This window comes from Scatophagus argus, chromosome 23 (genome assembly GCF_020382885.2).
Source record: "Scatophagus argus isolate fScaArg1 chromosome 23, fScaArg1.pri, whole genome shotgun sequence".
Taxonomy (NCBI): domain Eukaryota; kingdom Metazoa; phylum Chordata; class Actinopteri; family Scatophagidae; genus Scatophagus; species Scatophagus argus.
The window spans coordinates 15,791,246-15,806,875 of record NC_058515.1 but is presented as its reverse complement, the minus strand read 5'-3'; the positions used below and the strand labels follow the sequence as shown (position 1 = coordinate 15,806,875).

Below are 15,630 nucleotides of genomic sequence, written 5' to 3'. Positions count from 1 at the left end.
TCAGCGATTCAAATGTTGACGTATTGATGCTCTTTGTGCCTCGCCTTCACTGATGGAAGTCAAACGTGTTCGCCAGCGAAGGAAGCGTTTGGCCGCAGCCTGATGACCTGCTCACCGTCAGCTCCTCGCTGCTCTGAGGTCAGCATTTAAATACTGTGTGTGTTTGTGTGTGTGTGTGTGTGGGGGGGGGGGGGTTAAAAGTCCAGCTCACTCTCACTGTTCCTTCCTGGTATCCATGGCAACAGAGTCATTAAAATCATGTCAATAATTAATGTGGACTTTTGAATCGTGTATGTGTTTTGTGTGAAGTTTTCTCTTTAGACACACACACACAGTGAATTCATGTGTGTGAGTGTGTGGGGCAGAGCAGAGCTGCACAGACTTTGTCCCGACTGCTGGAAGTCGTCGTCGTCGGGCCGTCAGACGAGGAGCTGCGGTCTCATGACAGTCAGAGAGTCCGAACTGAGAGGACTGGGAGTCTCCTTTGACAGCAGGACACGTGACTGGACGCCGACTGGAGCCAGAAACCAGGTGACACACAGGTGGATCCAGTTAGAGGCTCTGCTATCTGACATGTGAAGGTGACCTGAGGTTCGCTGCAGGCTGAAACGATGCGGTCAGCGTCACGTCGCACAGTCGGGACGTTGGACTTTCTGACAGGTGAAATCTGTTCCTCTTGCAGACGGACAGCATGACGTCTCCTCCGCCGACAGACACTCGGCTCCTGTCCTCTTCGTCGTCTCCGTCTCCTCCTCGTCACAGTCTGCAAAGTGCAGAGCTGCAGGCAGAGTTTCTACAAGGTGACAGCTGGGCCCACAAACGCCACACAAACACTCAGCGGACGCTCAGAGACGTCCACGAGACACGGAGAGAGACAGAGACACCACCGAGATGTGATGTTTTGGGGGTTCATGTCTCCTTGTCATCATCATCTTCCTCCTCAGTGACATCTTGTCTTTGTCTTTTTGTTTCCAGAGTACCGGAAAAAAATTCTGTCTCGCCGTGACATCAGCGAATCCAGTGTCTCCTCCTCCCCCGCCAGTCCCTCCTGCTCCCCCTCCCCTCTGTCCTCCCCTGCCAGTCCCTCCTGCTCCCCCTCCCCTCTGTCCTCCCCTGCCAGTCCCTCCTGCTCCCCCTCCCCTCTGTCCTCCCCCAGCAGTCCCGGCCCCTCCACGTCCTCTTCATCTTCTCCCTGCTACAACAGCAGACAAGGTGAGCTGGACGTCTTCGCGATGTCCCCTTCAGGACTCTGAATGCAGCATCACACACACTCTTGTGCTCCTACAGTTTGTGTGTTTGTCCTGCTGTGTCACCGTGTTTCTCAGGACTGTAAAGCAGGTCTGGTTTGTGGACGGCTCTGTGGTTTTCTGGGGACTGGGGTGGTGTCTGTGAACACCTGAGACAGCTGATCCGTCCTGTGTGGAGGCTTCGTTGTATTCTCTCTTTGTCACTGAAGTGTGTGTCTGTTCTGTCTGTGTCCAGCCCGTCTGTCCCTGTCCAGCCCTGAGCTCCTGTCTGAGCTGAAGGACTCGAGGACACGCTCCCTCCGGCATGTCCCCAAACACAACGGACTGACCACCGTCTTCTCTGGACGAGGACGAGGAGGGCGAGGGCGACAGGTGTGGTGAACATGACAGAGGAGGACTAGACCCTGTTCAGGAGCTGGTCAGACCAGCTCACCTACAGACCGGACAGGATGATGTTTATCTGAAACATTCTTCTTCTCTTTCCTCAGGCCTCTGGCCCCACCCCCTCCACACAACCAGCCAATCAGAGGACTTCATCCTGAGGGCATCAGTAACAGCTGACCAGCACCAGCCTGCCGGACCCGAATCCAGCACGGACTCTGTTGTTCTGTCATGAATCATGTTTCAGTAATCGTCGAGCTAACGTCCACGTCCAGATTTCAGAGCGAGTTTGAGACCAAACAGTCAGAGCTGAGCAGAAGCTTCCTCGAGTCCAGCTGAGCTCCTCTGAGAGCTGCTGACATGAGCCTGGACTCACTCCTCCGCACCAGGACTCGTCCTGGGGTGTCCTCTGAAGATCAGGCTGGAATGAATGACATTTTCACCTTCAGTGTGTCAAATCTGTACGGGTTGGAGACAACCTGGGGACGTTTTCTTTCTGGCTCGCAGCTCGAGGCACTCAGCCGGCGTGGGCCTCGTCAGGACTCTGAGCGTGGTCACGTCATGCTGCTGAGGAGAGCAGACGTCAGGAGAACGACGGAGGAACCTGTGAGCGCTCAGGTGGAAGGTGTCCATGACTGTCTTTGCTCTCTCTGTGGATGTTGTGCAATAAAATGGTTTGCTGGATGCATTTGGTTGTCTTGTTGCTCTGTTCAAACTTCAGATTCAGGTTTGTCTTTTCGTGGAAATCCACTTCTCGTTCATGTTCATGTGAATGTCCTAACACGGGACATCATTAGCATGTGAGTAATCGAGACCATAGAGGCACGAGAAGTTTTAACACTTAAAAGCCTCTGTGGAGTCAGATTGAAGCTCATCCAGAGGAAGGACACACAGTAGACACAGACTCTGCAGACAGGTGGTTTCTGTCCAACCTGGGGACAGACACGAGCTCTGTATTCTCACGGGGACAGTTCAGTGAGGTCAGACCGGTGCGGAGATTTATCCGTTTTGGTTCAGTTTTTAAACAAAACCCTGAGGGAAGAGCGTGTGTGCACCTGTTGTTCTCCTCCTGGCCTCCAGGGGGGGCACTTTATTTCGGTGTGGACTGAAAACCCTGACCGGAACTGAAGAGTACCGGAAGTCTCGCTGGTTCACTGTGATCCGGGACTGGCGGCGGGACAGTTGTGTTAGCTGTGGAGCCTTTTCTCTGTTCAGGTGGCAGAGCTGCAGGTAAAAACCCCGCCGTGAACACGGAACAAACGTTTGCTTTCAGTGTTAATTAACGCTGACGCGAGCAGAAGCCAGCATGAGCCCGATCTGCGCCTGCGTGAGCACGCTGGACTGACTGAAATGCTAACTAGCCGCGTTTAGCTTCGGCTAAGTGTTTATGCTAGCGTTAGCTTGTTGATAACTTTAAGCGTTGTGTCTGTTGTTAAAGTTTCTTGGTGTCGTGAAAGTGAGGGTGGTTTTAAGTGAGCCAGCGTTAATGAAGCTAGCAGGCTAACGAGCTAACCACCAGCTCATGATGATGAGTTATTGTGCGGCTGCTTGTGTTTCCACATTTCACGGCTTTGCTTGTTTTATTGGATGGATCAGTTTTGTACATAATCATCTTAGTATTTATTAAAATAATTATTGCAAAAGAGTGACGTGTGGAAGCCGGATGAGCCGGTCGGTCTTTTGTTTGTTTATGCCGAAAACGATCAGAACCTTCGGGGCTTCAGACTGAGCGAACACAGCGACACCTGGTGGTTGGTCAGAGTTATGGCAGCCTGAGGAACCGTCGCACTTCGCTCGCGTCTCGTCTGTGAGTCTGCATGTCCTGACTGAGGCGGGATGCTTTTGTTCAGTGCTGCGTTTTACAGAAAAGTCTTTTTGATTTGACACGACCACACTGTGCTGAAACCAGCCTCAGCATCGCCCGCTCACATCCGGGGTAAAGAAAACGCGCTCATTTGGGAAACAGGTGAGTCCAGTGTCCGCTCAGCAGCCTGGTGTTAAAACCCTGCGTCCGTGTCTTCTCAGTCCAATGGGAGACAGCGACGACGAGTTCGACAGGAGGAGACGGGACAAGTTCAGGAGAGAGAGGAGCGACATGGAGCGGTCGAGAGAGAGGGAGGAGAGGAGGAGGGACGACTGGCCCGACAGGTACGCTCACCTCAGCGCACGCACAACGCACACGTCATGACACGCGTGTGTGTTTAAATATCGAGTGTGTGTCTTCAGGGACTGGGACCGCGGCAGAGAGAGGAGGAGGGACTACGATCGCGGCCGCAGAGAGAGATTTTCTCCGCCCAGACACATGAGCCCTCAGCACAAACGCATGCGGAGGGACTGGTGAGTGACGCGCGTCTTCCTGCGGCGCACAGACACGAGCCTTCGGTCGTCATCACGTCTCACTTTTCGTCTCACAGGGACGACCACCGGGGGGAGCCGTACCGCTACGACATGCCCTATGGAGGCGGCGGGGTGCCGTTTGCGGGGGCGGGGCCTCAGGGCTGGCACCCTGACCTCCCCCACCTTCACCCACACCACGGAGGACACCCGCTGCAGGGCAGGTGAGCTCAGCATGGCAGACTCAAACACGCTCTGACCTCCAGTCAGGTTTTAGGTCCCGTTTGACTTCCTCCAAAGTAAGCAGACAGTGAAGTAAAGCAGCAGCTCGCTGACTGCTGTCACGTGTTGTGGGTTCGCTCATCATGTGAGCTGTGTGGGAATGTCTCTCAGGTTGGGGATGGTGGATCCAGATCTCCCTCCTCCTGGTCCTCCCACCATGAGGAGCTTTAAGGTGAGCAGAACCAAACAAACCCACGTTAGCAACACGAGCAGCTTCATTGTGGAATTTAATATTTAAGTTGTGTGTGTGCGTGTGTGTGTGCGTGCATGCACAGGAGTTCCTGCTGAACATGGAGGACAATGTGGACGAGACGGAGTCAGTGAAGCGCTACAACCAGTACAAGCTGGACTTCAGGCGGCAGCAGCTGCAGGACTTCTTCCTCCAACACAAAGACCAGGAGTGGTTTCGCTCCAGGTACCACCCCGATGACATCACGGCGAGGAAGGCGGAGTCTCTGGCCGCCCTCAAAACCCGGCTGGGCGTCTTCCTCTTCCTGTTGGACAACAACTGGCTGGACAACGTGTCACTGGACATGGAACATGCTCCCACCATCATCAAGCTACTGGATGCAGGTAGAGACAGACGGAGACGCCTGCTGAAACCGCTTAGGGGACTTCTGTTGCTGCTGTCACTTTGCAGGGGATTCTGGGTAATGAAGTGTCCCCTAGTGTCTCTCTTCTGTCTTCCTTTGCAGCGGTAATAAAGATGGAGGGAGGGACAGACTTTGACCTGCAGGTGCTGGAGGTCCCGGCTGCTCCTGCTGCAGCCGGCGGGGACGTAGGAGGAGGAGGAGGAGGAGGTGGAGGAGGAGGTGGGGACAAGAGTCAGGGAGACGGAAACACGAGCAGACAGACGGGCTCGGAGACGACGGGGACTCGGACTGCGGAGACGAGCAGCGGAGTGACGGGACAGACGAAAGACTCTGAGAAGGTTGACGCTCTGCAGACACGTTCAGTCTGCTCGTCAGGCAGACAGAGAGATAGACAGGCAGACACAGAGAGAGACAGGCAGAGGAGCAGACAGACAAAGAGGAAGAGACAGGCTGAGAGGCATAACAGCAGTTTTGAGTTTTGCGGTGATGATGTCGGTGTTGATTTTGATGGTTGTCATAGTAACAGTAATAATGATGATAATGCAGAAACATGACAGTAACAGCCGTCGGCGTCGAGCAGGACGGCAGCAGGAGGTCCAGACACGATCCACGAGAACCTGAGACACTTTGTTTTCTTGTCCCCGTCAGGACTGTGGAGCAGAAGCCAAGCAGAACGGAGAGGACAAAGACGAGGACGAGGAGGAGAAGAAGGACGAAGACGAGGAGGACGAGAAGACCACAAAGAAGGTGAGTGTTTTCTCTGGACGTGCTGTTGACGCCCTGATGATGGCGCCGTGCTAACCCCGCCCTCTTTCCCTCAGGGCAGGAAGAGGAAACGCAGCGTGTCCGCTGACAGTGGCGAGGGCAGCGCCTCAGACTCTGACTCCTCCCACTCTGATGGAGAGAAGGAGGATGACGAGGAGAAAGAGGAAGAGGAGGAGGACAGAGGGGACGGTACAGACAGACTGACAGACAGACAACATTAGCAGACATCGAAAATCAGTCATCAGACGTGTGTGTGTGTGTGTGTGTGTGTGTGTGTGTGTGTGTGTGTGTGTGTGTGTCAGAGCGTCGGAAAGAGCGAGGGAAGGAGAGAGAGAAGGAGGTGCCAGCCAAGCCCCGCCCCCTCCACCTCACAACCTCCTTGTTCATCAGGAGCATCCCACCTGAAGTGTCCAAGGAGGAGATCACAGCTGTGAGAGCACACACACACACCACACACACACACACACACACCTGACAGCACACACACACACGCACACACACCTGACAGCACACACACACACGCACACACACCTGACAGCACACACACACACACACACACACACACACACCTGACAGCACACACACTCACAGATACACACACACCTGACAGCACACACACTCACAGACACACACACACCACACACACACCTGACAGCACACACACTCACAGACACACACACACCACACACACACACACACACACACACACACCTGACAGCACACACACTCACAGACACACACACACCACACACACACCTGACAGCACACACACTCACAGACACACACACACCACACACACACCTGACAGCACACACACTCACAGACACACACACACCACACACACACACACACACACACACACACACACACACCTGACAGCACACACACTCACAGATACACACCACACACACACCTGACAGCACACACACTCACAGATACACACCTGACAGCACACACACACACACACACACACACACCTGACAGCTGTACTAACATGAGTGATGTGTGCAGTTGTGTCGCAGGTACCCGGGCTTCCTGCGGGTGGCGCTGTCAGACCCTCAGCCTGAGAGGAGGTGAGAGGATGCACACACACACACACACACACACACACACACACACACCCTCTGTGAGTTAAAGGGACAGTTCAGGGATTTTTATTTTGTTGTGTCGGCTCTTCAGCTGAAGCAGCTGACGCTTGACGTGTGTGTGTGTGTGTGTGTGTGTGTGTGTGTGTGTGTGTGTGTGTGTCTCAGGTTCTTCAGACGGTGCTGGGTGACCTTCGACCGCAGTGTGAACATAAAGGAGACGTGCTGGAACCTGCAGAACATCAGGGTACACACACACACACACACTCTCTCACACTCACACACACACAGCTGAGCGGCTGGCTGACGTCCCTCTCGTGTCCTCAGCTCAGGGACTGTGAACTGTCTCCAGTGGTCAACAGGGACCTGTGCCGACGCGTCCGCGCCGTCAACGGCCTGACGCACCACAAGCCGGTGGTGAGGAACGACATCCGACTGTCGGCCCGTCTCGTCCACACTCTGGACCAGAGGGGGGAGCTGTGGGCCGGACAGGTGAGCTCTTCATCGCCGCCGCGTCCTCGTCTCGTGACGCGCTGACTGTAAGTCCTCGTCGCTCAGGACGCCCGTCTCTGTTTCAGATGGAGACCAACCCCGTCCTGAAGAACATCACGGATTACCTGATAGAAGAGGTGAGCGCCGAGGAGGAGGAGCTCACTGGCGCCTCGGGGGGCAACAGAGACGACGCTGCCGACGGGAAAGACCCTGCCTCCTCCGACGTTACCGTGGAGACGGAAGACAAGCTGCTGAAGGTGGGAGGAGCTCCGTCACATTTTGACCGTGATGGTTACAGTTTCTGTGCTTCTGATGGTGTGTGTGTGTGTGTGCGTGCGTGTGTGTGCTTCTGATGGTGTGTGTGTGTGTGTGTGTGTGTGTGCGTGTGTGTGCGTGCGTGCGTGTGTGTGTGTGTGTGCTTCTGATCGTGTGTGTGTGCGTGTGTGTGTGTGCGTGCGTGTGTGCGTGCGTGTGTGTGCGCGCACAGGTGCTGGACAGGCTGCTGCTCTACCTGCGTCTGGTTCACTCTGTGGATTATTATAACTTCTGTGAGTATCCTGCAGAGGACGAGATGCCTCATCGCTGTGGGCTGATCCACGTGCGAGGACCCCTGCCTGTAGCCAAGATCACTGCAGCCGAAGGTACACGCACACACACACACACACGCACACGGCTGGGCCGCGGTTCATGATGTCGCTGTGTGTGACGCAGCTCTGTGTTGTGATTGGACAGTGAGTGAACATCAGAGGATGTGTGAGGAGCGTCTGGCTCCTCTGCTGTCTCCCTCAGAGACTCTGAGTGAAGAGGAAGCCGAGAGGCTGGGAAAGAAGGACCCCGAGCAGGAGGTAACACCTGTCTGTCTGCTCACACCTGTCTGTCTGCTCACACCTGTCTGTCTGCCCGCACCTGTCTGTCTGTCTGCCCGCACCTGTCTGTCTGCCCGCACCTGTCTGTCAGGCTGCCTACATCTGTCTGTCTGCCCGCACCTGTCTGTCTGCCTGTCTAACTTGTGCTCTAAACCAGCAGTATGATGTTTTGTCGTGTGTGTTCAGGTGGAGAAGTTCCTGTCAGCCAACACTCAGGAGCTCAGTAAAGACAAGTGGCTGTGTCCTCTGAGCGGGAAAAAGTTCAAGGTGGGTCAGACTGCTGAGTGTGTGTGTGTGTGTGTGTGTGGCCTGAGTGGTTACCGTGGTAACACTCGCTGCTGTTGTTGTTCAGGCTCCAGAGTTTGTGCGTAAACACATACTGAACAAACACGGGGAAAAGGTGTCCGCCGTCAGACAGGAAGTCGAGTTCTTCAACAACTTCCTGCTGGACTCCAAGAGGCCCTCCCTACCTGAGAACAAGCCCCTCCCACCGCCAGCACAAGGTGCCTCTCTCTCTCTCTCTCACACACACACTCTGAGTGTTTCTTTAGCTAACAGATCTTAAACTGCTGTCACTCTCTCCTGTAGCCACGCCCCCTGGTATGCCAGGATTCCCTGCTCAGTCACCACAGCAGCAAAGCCTTCTGGGATATCCCCCAGGTGTCAGACCTCCCATGCCCAACTTCCCAGGTATGACAGACACACACACACACCATCAGACTCTTCAGTCAGAGTTTAGCTTCAGTTCATGTCTGTGAAAGCCCAGTACGCAGTTGAAGAGCTGAAGTCTCCCACAGTCTGATTTACACTCAAACGTCTCAGATGATTAAATGTTGTAAATGTCTTGTCTGTGATGATGTGCTGTATTTTACCCACAATGCACTGCTGTTTGTTCATGCTGCCCATCGCAGTCTGTTCACTGTGTGTGTGTGTGTGTGTGTGTTGCAGGAGGCGGACCTCCCTACCCCCCCAACCAGTTTGGGGCGGGCCGTGGTAACTATGACAACTTCAGAGGTCATTTAGGGGGCGGAGGAGGAGGAGGAGGAGGAGGAGGGTTTCCTGGGAAGCAACGAAACAGCAGGTAGAGAAAAGAAGATGACAGTCAGCATTTTATCAATCACATGATCACATGTCAGACTGTAACTCTCTGTGTGCGTGCGTGTGTGTGTGCGTGCAGGGGCGTGCGAGGGGACCCCCGGTCGATCATCGAGTACAGAGACCTGGACGCCCCTGATGACCTCGACTTCTTTTAAGCCACAGGATGATTTTTTTCTTTTTTTCCAGTTAGAAAACTTTTTTTATTCCTACGTTTCCCATGATCCTCCTCTTCGTCCCTCCATCACACGTCTGTCTTTGTTTTTAGTTAGCTTTGCGTGTCAGTCAGCAGGACCAACGTTTGTGTCATGAGTGAAGATGATCTGATTCCACTTTCCAATAAAGATTCACGACGGCTGCTGATGACTCGTGTGTTGCTATGGTAACCAGAGTTGGTCTCCGTGTGAATTGTGTTTGGACTCGTGTCGGGAACGTCGCTGAGTCAGCGTGTTGGAGCGTCTGACGTGTGTGTGTGTGTTTGTGCTGAGTCGCCTGCTTTGATTTTCAGTCTGCAAAGTCACTGAAGCGAGCGAATAAAACACGAGCTCGTACTCGGGTGAAGTATTAGTACCTCACACTTGTACTTGAGTGGGAGGCAGGTGTCTGAAGTTACTCAAACTGAATGTAAATCATGTCAACAAATTAAACAAATTAACAAATAAAAAGTTGAATTTCTCTTCTGAATCAGCATCAGAATATTAAAGTTTGTCTGCTTTACTTTTGTTTTTAATACGTTTTACACAAATCAGAAAACTAAGAACAAATCATATAAAAATGACTAAACGATGATGATGATGATGATGGTTAAAGTCTGATGCACGTCGTCCCCACCTGTGCTGCTTCCTGCTCCACCTGCAGAACAGAAAACACTGCTGTGAGCTGATGACTGGCAGTCTGCGGGGATGTGAGTTCTTCTGTTGCTGATGACATCACTTCCTCTCTAACCATCACGTGGCCTGTGTGGAAACCTGTGCACAGGTACGTCCTGTTGAGGGTGCACCACCTGTGTGCTTCTACACGTGTTTGTATTTAGTAAAGATCAGATTCCCGTCTGCGTGCACTCAAGTCACATGACTTTCACCGAGCTCCAGGTAGATGACAGGTGTGCCGCAGGACACGCCCCCTGAGACGTGCTGTAATGCTGCAGCACCAACAGCTCCACCCGTGGCGGCTGTTGTTCATAAACACGACAGCAGAGGACTGAAGGTTACTGATGTGTTAATGAGGACAATAAAATCACAACACGGGACTGAACCGACACGACAAAATATAATTACACTGCCCTGCCCACACCTGCAGCCCTGCCCACACCTACTGCCTCCACCCGACCTCCACCTCGTGTACAGTCTGGTCTGCCACCTGGTGGTGTTGTGTCCATACGGCGTCTCCCCTGTCCTCGTGGTATCTGTATGTGGACGCAGGCCCGCAGGTAACCACCGACCTCACAGACACGTGTCTCCGTGGAAACAGCAACACCCCACCGAGCTGAGGAGCGACGGGTATGAGGCATCTGGGAGCTGAGGCATTGCGGCGTTCGGCGCCGTGCAGCATCACGTCTGACTTAAACATCAAATCTGTGCTTTCCAGTCAGACAGACAGTCCTGCGCTCGTCGTGACAGAGTGAGACCTCCTCTGCCCATCCCTGTGGTGTGTGTGCTGCAGTTTGTCAGTCTGACTTCTTCTCACACACTTCAGTCGAGCTGATTTTACTGGCTGTCCCCCACATCCTGTCCTCAGTCCAGACCCCCTTCTGTCCGTCTGCCTGGGACCCAACTCCGTCTCAGGCTGCTGAACCGGTTCAGTGATGGACCGCATGTCGGTTTGTCTCACCTGCGTCCCTCACGAGGTTCTTCATCAGATGTGTTGTTGACGTTTATCACCACCTGCTGGTCGCTCTTGTGTGGACGCGCGCACACACACACACACACACACACACACACACACACTTAAGCTGCTGTGTTGAACAGGCAGCTTTGATAGGATTATTTGGAATTACACCTGTGTGTGTGTGTGTGTGTGTGCGTGTGTGTGTGCGTGTGTGTCATTGGGGTGATACTGCTGACTCAGGAGGATCAGAGTTACTGTAATTAATCTGCTCCTCACTTTTCCTTGTCTCCTCTCTCCTTCCTGACTTCCTCTCCTTCATCCCTTTTGCTTTCTTCACCTGTTCTATCCTCATTTATTCCCTCGTGTCCTTTGTTCTGTCCTCTGTCCTTCCTCCTGCCGCCGGGGCCTTCGTCTCTTTGTCAGAATATTTGAGAGCTTCTGTGAGCTCCGAGCTGAGGGAAACGATTACGAGCTCGGCAGGTGAGACGTGTGGCTGCTGCACCTGAGGGCGGATCCCTCGTCTAATCTCTTTATCCCCGTCAGGGTGACAGGAGAGACGCTCCTGCTGGATCCTCCAAACTCTCCTTCTCCTGTCCCGTCCCTCCGTCTCCTCTTTTCTCTCCTCACACTCCACACTTTGACGGATTTACCTGAGCCAGGTGTGCGCGTGTGGATGGGCTGCTCTGTTTCCATGGCGATGAGTTTGACGGGCACTTGGTTGTAGGCCACGTAACCGAGGGCGACCGATAATCAGCTGACAGGTGAGTGAAGGTGACAGTGAGCTGAACGCTGCTGAGTTGGCTTCGGGGACAGGAAGCAGATCTGATCCCAGACCATCTGAGCCGTCAGAACCACACAAGTGCTTCTGTCAGAGCAGGCAGAAACACTTTGACTTCAGTCGGAGCTGAAGTTGTTTCAAAGCTGCTGCTGACAGACGAACCTCATGAGGATCGAGCGTCCTCGTCCTCGTCCTCGTCCTCTGGACGCTCTGTCTTCATCCTGGTTTCCCTTTGTCTCTGTGAACAGAAAGTCAGAGGAGAGAACATCCATGGCCAAAGTAGCTCCATCAGCCCCGCCCCCCAGCTCCACTTTAACTCCGCCCACCATCGTTCTACAGGACATGGAGGAGGAGCCAGATGAAAGCAGAGAGGGGGACAGGTGAGTTGTCATGGAAACAAGACTCACAGGCCAGACAGATGGTCAGGAGTCCAAACTCTGGAGGAAAAGGTTCCAGGGGTCCCTGAGGAGGCTGCAGGGACACTGGGCAGGTTTAATGGCTCCACAAGGAGGTTCTGTTCCTGGGGTCACTGGGGTGGTTTCATGTGGTCTGGGTTCTCGTGGTCCCTGAGGAGGTCCTCCAGGTGAACTGCTACACAGGTGAGTGAGATGCAGAGCAGCTGATCCATCAGCTGACTGTTTCCTTTGTTTCAGAGCCTCTCAAAGAGCCGCACCAGGAGGACTGTTCAACCTGAACAACAGCAACAACAACGACGAGGAGTAAGACACACACACACTCACTCACCTGTCAGGTGACTTCCATCTGACCGCACACACAGGACAGCTTGTGTGATGCGTTTCCTGTTGTCTTCCAGGGAAGAAAAGAAGAAAAAGAAGAAAGAGAAGAAAGAGAAGAAAGAGAGAAAAGAGAAGAGAGAGTAGGTCAAATCCACCGTCTGTGCTTCAGTCTGTGCTTCGGTCTGTGGTTCGATCTGTGCTTCAGTCTGTGGTTCAGTCTGTCATCAGGAGAAAACTGAAGCACGTGAGAGTCCATCAGGATCCATCTGATTCAGTCTGTCTCACCTCCTTTCTGCCAGGAAGGAGAAGCAGGAGAAGCAGGAGAAGAAGGAGAGGAAACAAAAGGAGAAGGAAGCAAAGGAGAAGGAGGAGAAGGAGAAGGAGAAGGAGAAGACGAAGGCCAAAGAGGAGCCGTAGGTTTGACTTATCAGACGCTGGAGGCTCTCGGAGAGCGAAGCCTCCACTCATGTCTCTCCTGTGTGTGCAGGCCGAAGGAGATCACCGTCATCGACCCGGCAGGAAACACCTACTACTACTGGCTGTTTGTCATCACCGTCCCCGTCATGTACAACTGGACCCTGATCATCGCCAGGTAACACACACCTTCACCCAAACCTCCTCGTACCTTCAGCCTGAAGTCCCGCGTCCTCTGAGGCTCCGTCTGTCCTCAGGGCCTGCTTCGAGGAGCTGCAGACGGACTACGTGGTCTACTGGTTCATCCTGGACTTCCTCTCTGACATCATCTACATCGCCGACATGATCTTCAGAACGAGGACGGGTCAGAACGCACACACACACATGCACACACGCACACACACACAGCAGCACAGTGTTTGACGTACACATTGATGCAGCCACACATAAGAAAGTGTGTGTGTGTGTGTGTGTGTGTGTGTGTGTGCAGGGTACCTGGAGCAGGGTCTCCTGGTGAAGGATGAGCAGAAGCTGCGTGAGCGCTACATGAAAAGCTTCCAGTTCAAACTGGACCTGATCTCCATGATTCCCACCGACGTGCTGTACTTGGTCCTCGGCCTGAAGTACCCCGAGATCCGCCTCAACAAGCTCTTCAGGTTCAACAGGTACCCAGAAAACATGTACAACAACCACTACCTCATGGCTGCCCTCAGATCAGGTGGCCTGATCGTGTAGGATTCACTACAAGTACAAATACTGCAATGAAGAAATACTGTTTTAAAAACGTCCTGCAGCAAAAGTATTTTCAGAAGGATGTACACAAAGTACCAAGAGTAAAAGTACTCACTGGTCAGGTAGGCCCTGAGGTATTTGATGTTGTACCTGTGTGACTGATGTGTGACTGCAGCGTGTGGCAGCACACACACACGAGCTTCCACACACACTTTAGCCACAAGCTAACAAACTGCTGGACGCGTCTGTTGGGTTCAGGATGCTCGAGTTCTTCCAGAGGACGGAGACCAGGACCAACTACCCCAACGCCCTCCGGATCTCCAACCTCGTCATGTACATCGTCATCATCATCCACTGGAACGCCTGCCTCTACTACTCCTTCTCCAAGGCCATCGGTGGGGGTCTGAGCCCTGATTGCTCATTTCATCACCTGTTCCTGCACAAAATGTCTGACAGCTGGTCTCGTCACGTCTTTTCAGGCTTCGGCGCCGACAGGTTCGTGTATCCCGACCCGTCAAATCCCGAGTTTGGTCGTCTGGTGAGGAAGTACGCCTACAGCATGTACTGGTCCACGCTGACCCTCACCACCATCGGAGAAACCCCGCCCCCCGTGGAGAACTCAGAGTACTTCTTCGTCGTCACCGACTTCCTGGTGGGTGTGGCTTGAAGAACAATTTCATAAATAAAACGTCAGATTTGGAATTTGGCGAGCGAAACTGCTGCTTGTGTTATGTTTTATCGTGTCGTATCAGAGATCCACCTCACATCAGCGGACGTTTTGTACTTTTATATCCTGTCCGACTCTGTGGTCCTCCAGGTTGGCGTGCTGATCTTTGCCACCATCGTCGGTAACGTCGGCTCAATGATCACCAACATGAACGCCGCCAGAGCCGACTTCCAGGCTCGCATCGACGCCATCAAGCAGTACATGAGCTTCAGGAAGGTTTGTCTGTTAGCAAAGCACAAAGTGATGAATGTTGTTTTGGGTTTTTCGGTGCTGCTGTCGGTGCTGCTGCAGCAGGTCTCAACTTTAACCCCCCTCAGGTAACTAAGGACCTGGAGAAGCGAGTGATCAAGTGGTTTGACTTCCTGTGGACCAATAAGAAAGCAGTGGATGAGAGGGAGGTGCTGAAGTACCTGCCTGACAAGCTGAGAGCCGAGATCGCCATCAACGTCCACCTGGACACCCTGAAGAAGGTCTGCGCACACCAAACTTGGCTGCTCGTCGGAAAGCCAGTGAGGACTGAGAAACACTGGGACTCACCCCTGTGTCGCCCCGCAGGTTCGCATCTTCGCCGACTGCGAGGCCGGTCTGCTGGTGGAGCTGGTCCTGAAGCTGCAGCCTCAGGTCTACAGTCCAGGGGACTACATCTGCAAGAAGGGGGACATCGGCAGGGAGATGTACATCATCAAGGAGGGGAAACTCGCCGTCGTGGCCGACGACGGAATCAAGCAGTTTGTCGTCCTGAGCGACGGAAGCTACTTTGGCGAGATCAGCATCCTGGCCATCAAAGGCAAAGCGACATCATTTCAGTCTGATTCGCTGAGCTGTGCTGTCTTTGTTCTGCTCATAAAGTTCTCTTCGACGTCCAGGTCTCCTTCTTCTCTGTCCGTGTGGGCATCGCAGCACATCTCGGCGTGCTGCTGCCACCTGTAGGTCAGGTGTGCAGTGGAAAACCACTGATTTAGCTGCACGTGTGTCTTTTCCCGAAAGCAAAACGTTGTTAAGTTGAGTCTGTGACGTCTGACTCTCAGCAGAGCAAAGTGATGGAAACGTAGGCAGGACGTGAGGTTGTTTCTCATCCCTGACAGGCCGTCTCGCTCTTCAACAGGAAGTAAGGCAGGAAACAGGAGGACAGCCAACATCAGGAGCATCGGCTACTCCGACCTCTTCTGTCTCTCCAAAGACGACCTGATGGAGGCGCTAACAGAGTATCCTGATGCTAAGGCCATGTTGGAGGAGAAGGGAAGGCAGATTCTGATGAAGGACGGGCTGCTGGAC

At 53.5% G+C, this 15,630-nt stretch overlaps 3 protein-coding genes across 7 annotated transcripts; all 3 read left to right on the top strand.

The window, feature by feature from the left end:
- Positions 1–334: 334 nt before the first annotated feature.
- Positions 335–2,344, top strand: LOC124054919 (inactive protein tyrosine kinase pTKL-like). Of its 4 annotated transcripts, none has more exons than XM_046381458.1 (5): positions 335–531; positions 683–800; positions 976–1,212; positions 1,483–1,619; positions 1,736–2,344. In XM_046381458.1, the coding sequence occupies exons 1-5, from the start codon at positions 343–345 to the stop codon at positions 1,787–1,789; spliced, it is 735 nt and encodes a 244-aa protein (XP_046237414.1). In that variant the 5' UTR covers positions 335–342; the 3' UTR covers positions 1,790–2,344. The 4 variants fall into 4 exon arrangements, with proteins under 4 accessions (XP_046237414.1, XP_046237416.1, XP_046237415.1 ...); XM_046381460.1 differs by having other exon boundaries at positions 335–542; XM_046381459.1 differs by having other exon boundaries at positions 335–581.
- A 396-nt stretch (positions 2,345–2,740) lies between these two features.
- LOC124054909 (serrate RNA effector molecule homolog) lies at positions 2,741–9,843 on the top strand. 2 transcript variants are annotated; one of them, XM_046381432.1, is made up of 21 exons: positions 2,741–2,858; positions 3,654–3,776; positions 3,855–3,965; positions 4,043–4,186; positions 4,356–4,416; positions 4,520–4,817; positions 4,940–5,175; positions 5,486–5,584; positions 5,659–5,791; positions 5,905–6,032; positions 6,614–6,675; positions 6,856–6,934; positions 7,015–7,179; positions 7,266–7,436; positions 7,667–7,820; positions 7,912–8,024; positions 8,232–8,312; positions 8,398–8,548; positions 8,634–8,735; positions 8,994–9,126; positions 9,223–9,843. In XM_046381432.1, the coding sequence occupies exons 2-21, from the start codon at positions 3,658–3,660 to the stop codon at positions 9,296–9,298; spliced, it is 2,616 nt and encodes an 871-aa protein (XP_046237388.1). In that variant the 5' UTR covers positions 2,741–2,858; positions 3,654–3,657; the 3' UTR covers positions 9,299–9,843. The 2 variants fall into 2 exon arrangements, with proteins under 2 accessions (XP_046237388.1, XP_046237387.1); XM_046381431.1 differs by lacking the exon at positions 2,741–2,858 and adding an exon at positions 2,932–3,564.
- A 2,930-nt stretch (positions 9,844–12,773) lies between these two features.
- On the top strand, positions 12,774–15,630 carry cnga1b (cyclic nucleotide gated channel subunit alpha 1b; the record flags this gene model as incomplete). The annotated part of the gene is made up of 9 exons (XM_046381456.1): positions 12,774–12,895; positions 12,970–13,074; positions 13,154–13,260; positions 13,387–13,561; positions 13,887–14,023; positions 14,108–14,280; positions 14,446–14,571; positions 14,673–14,825; positions 14,911–15,630. Coding segments are annotated over 9 exons (1,473 nt in total), but the record flags the coding sequence as incomplete, so codon positions are not given.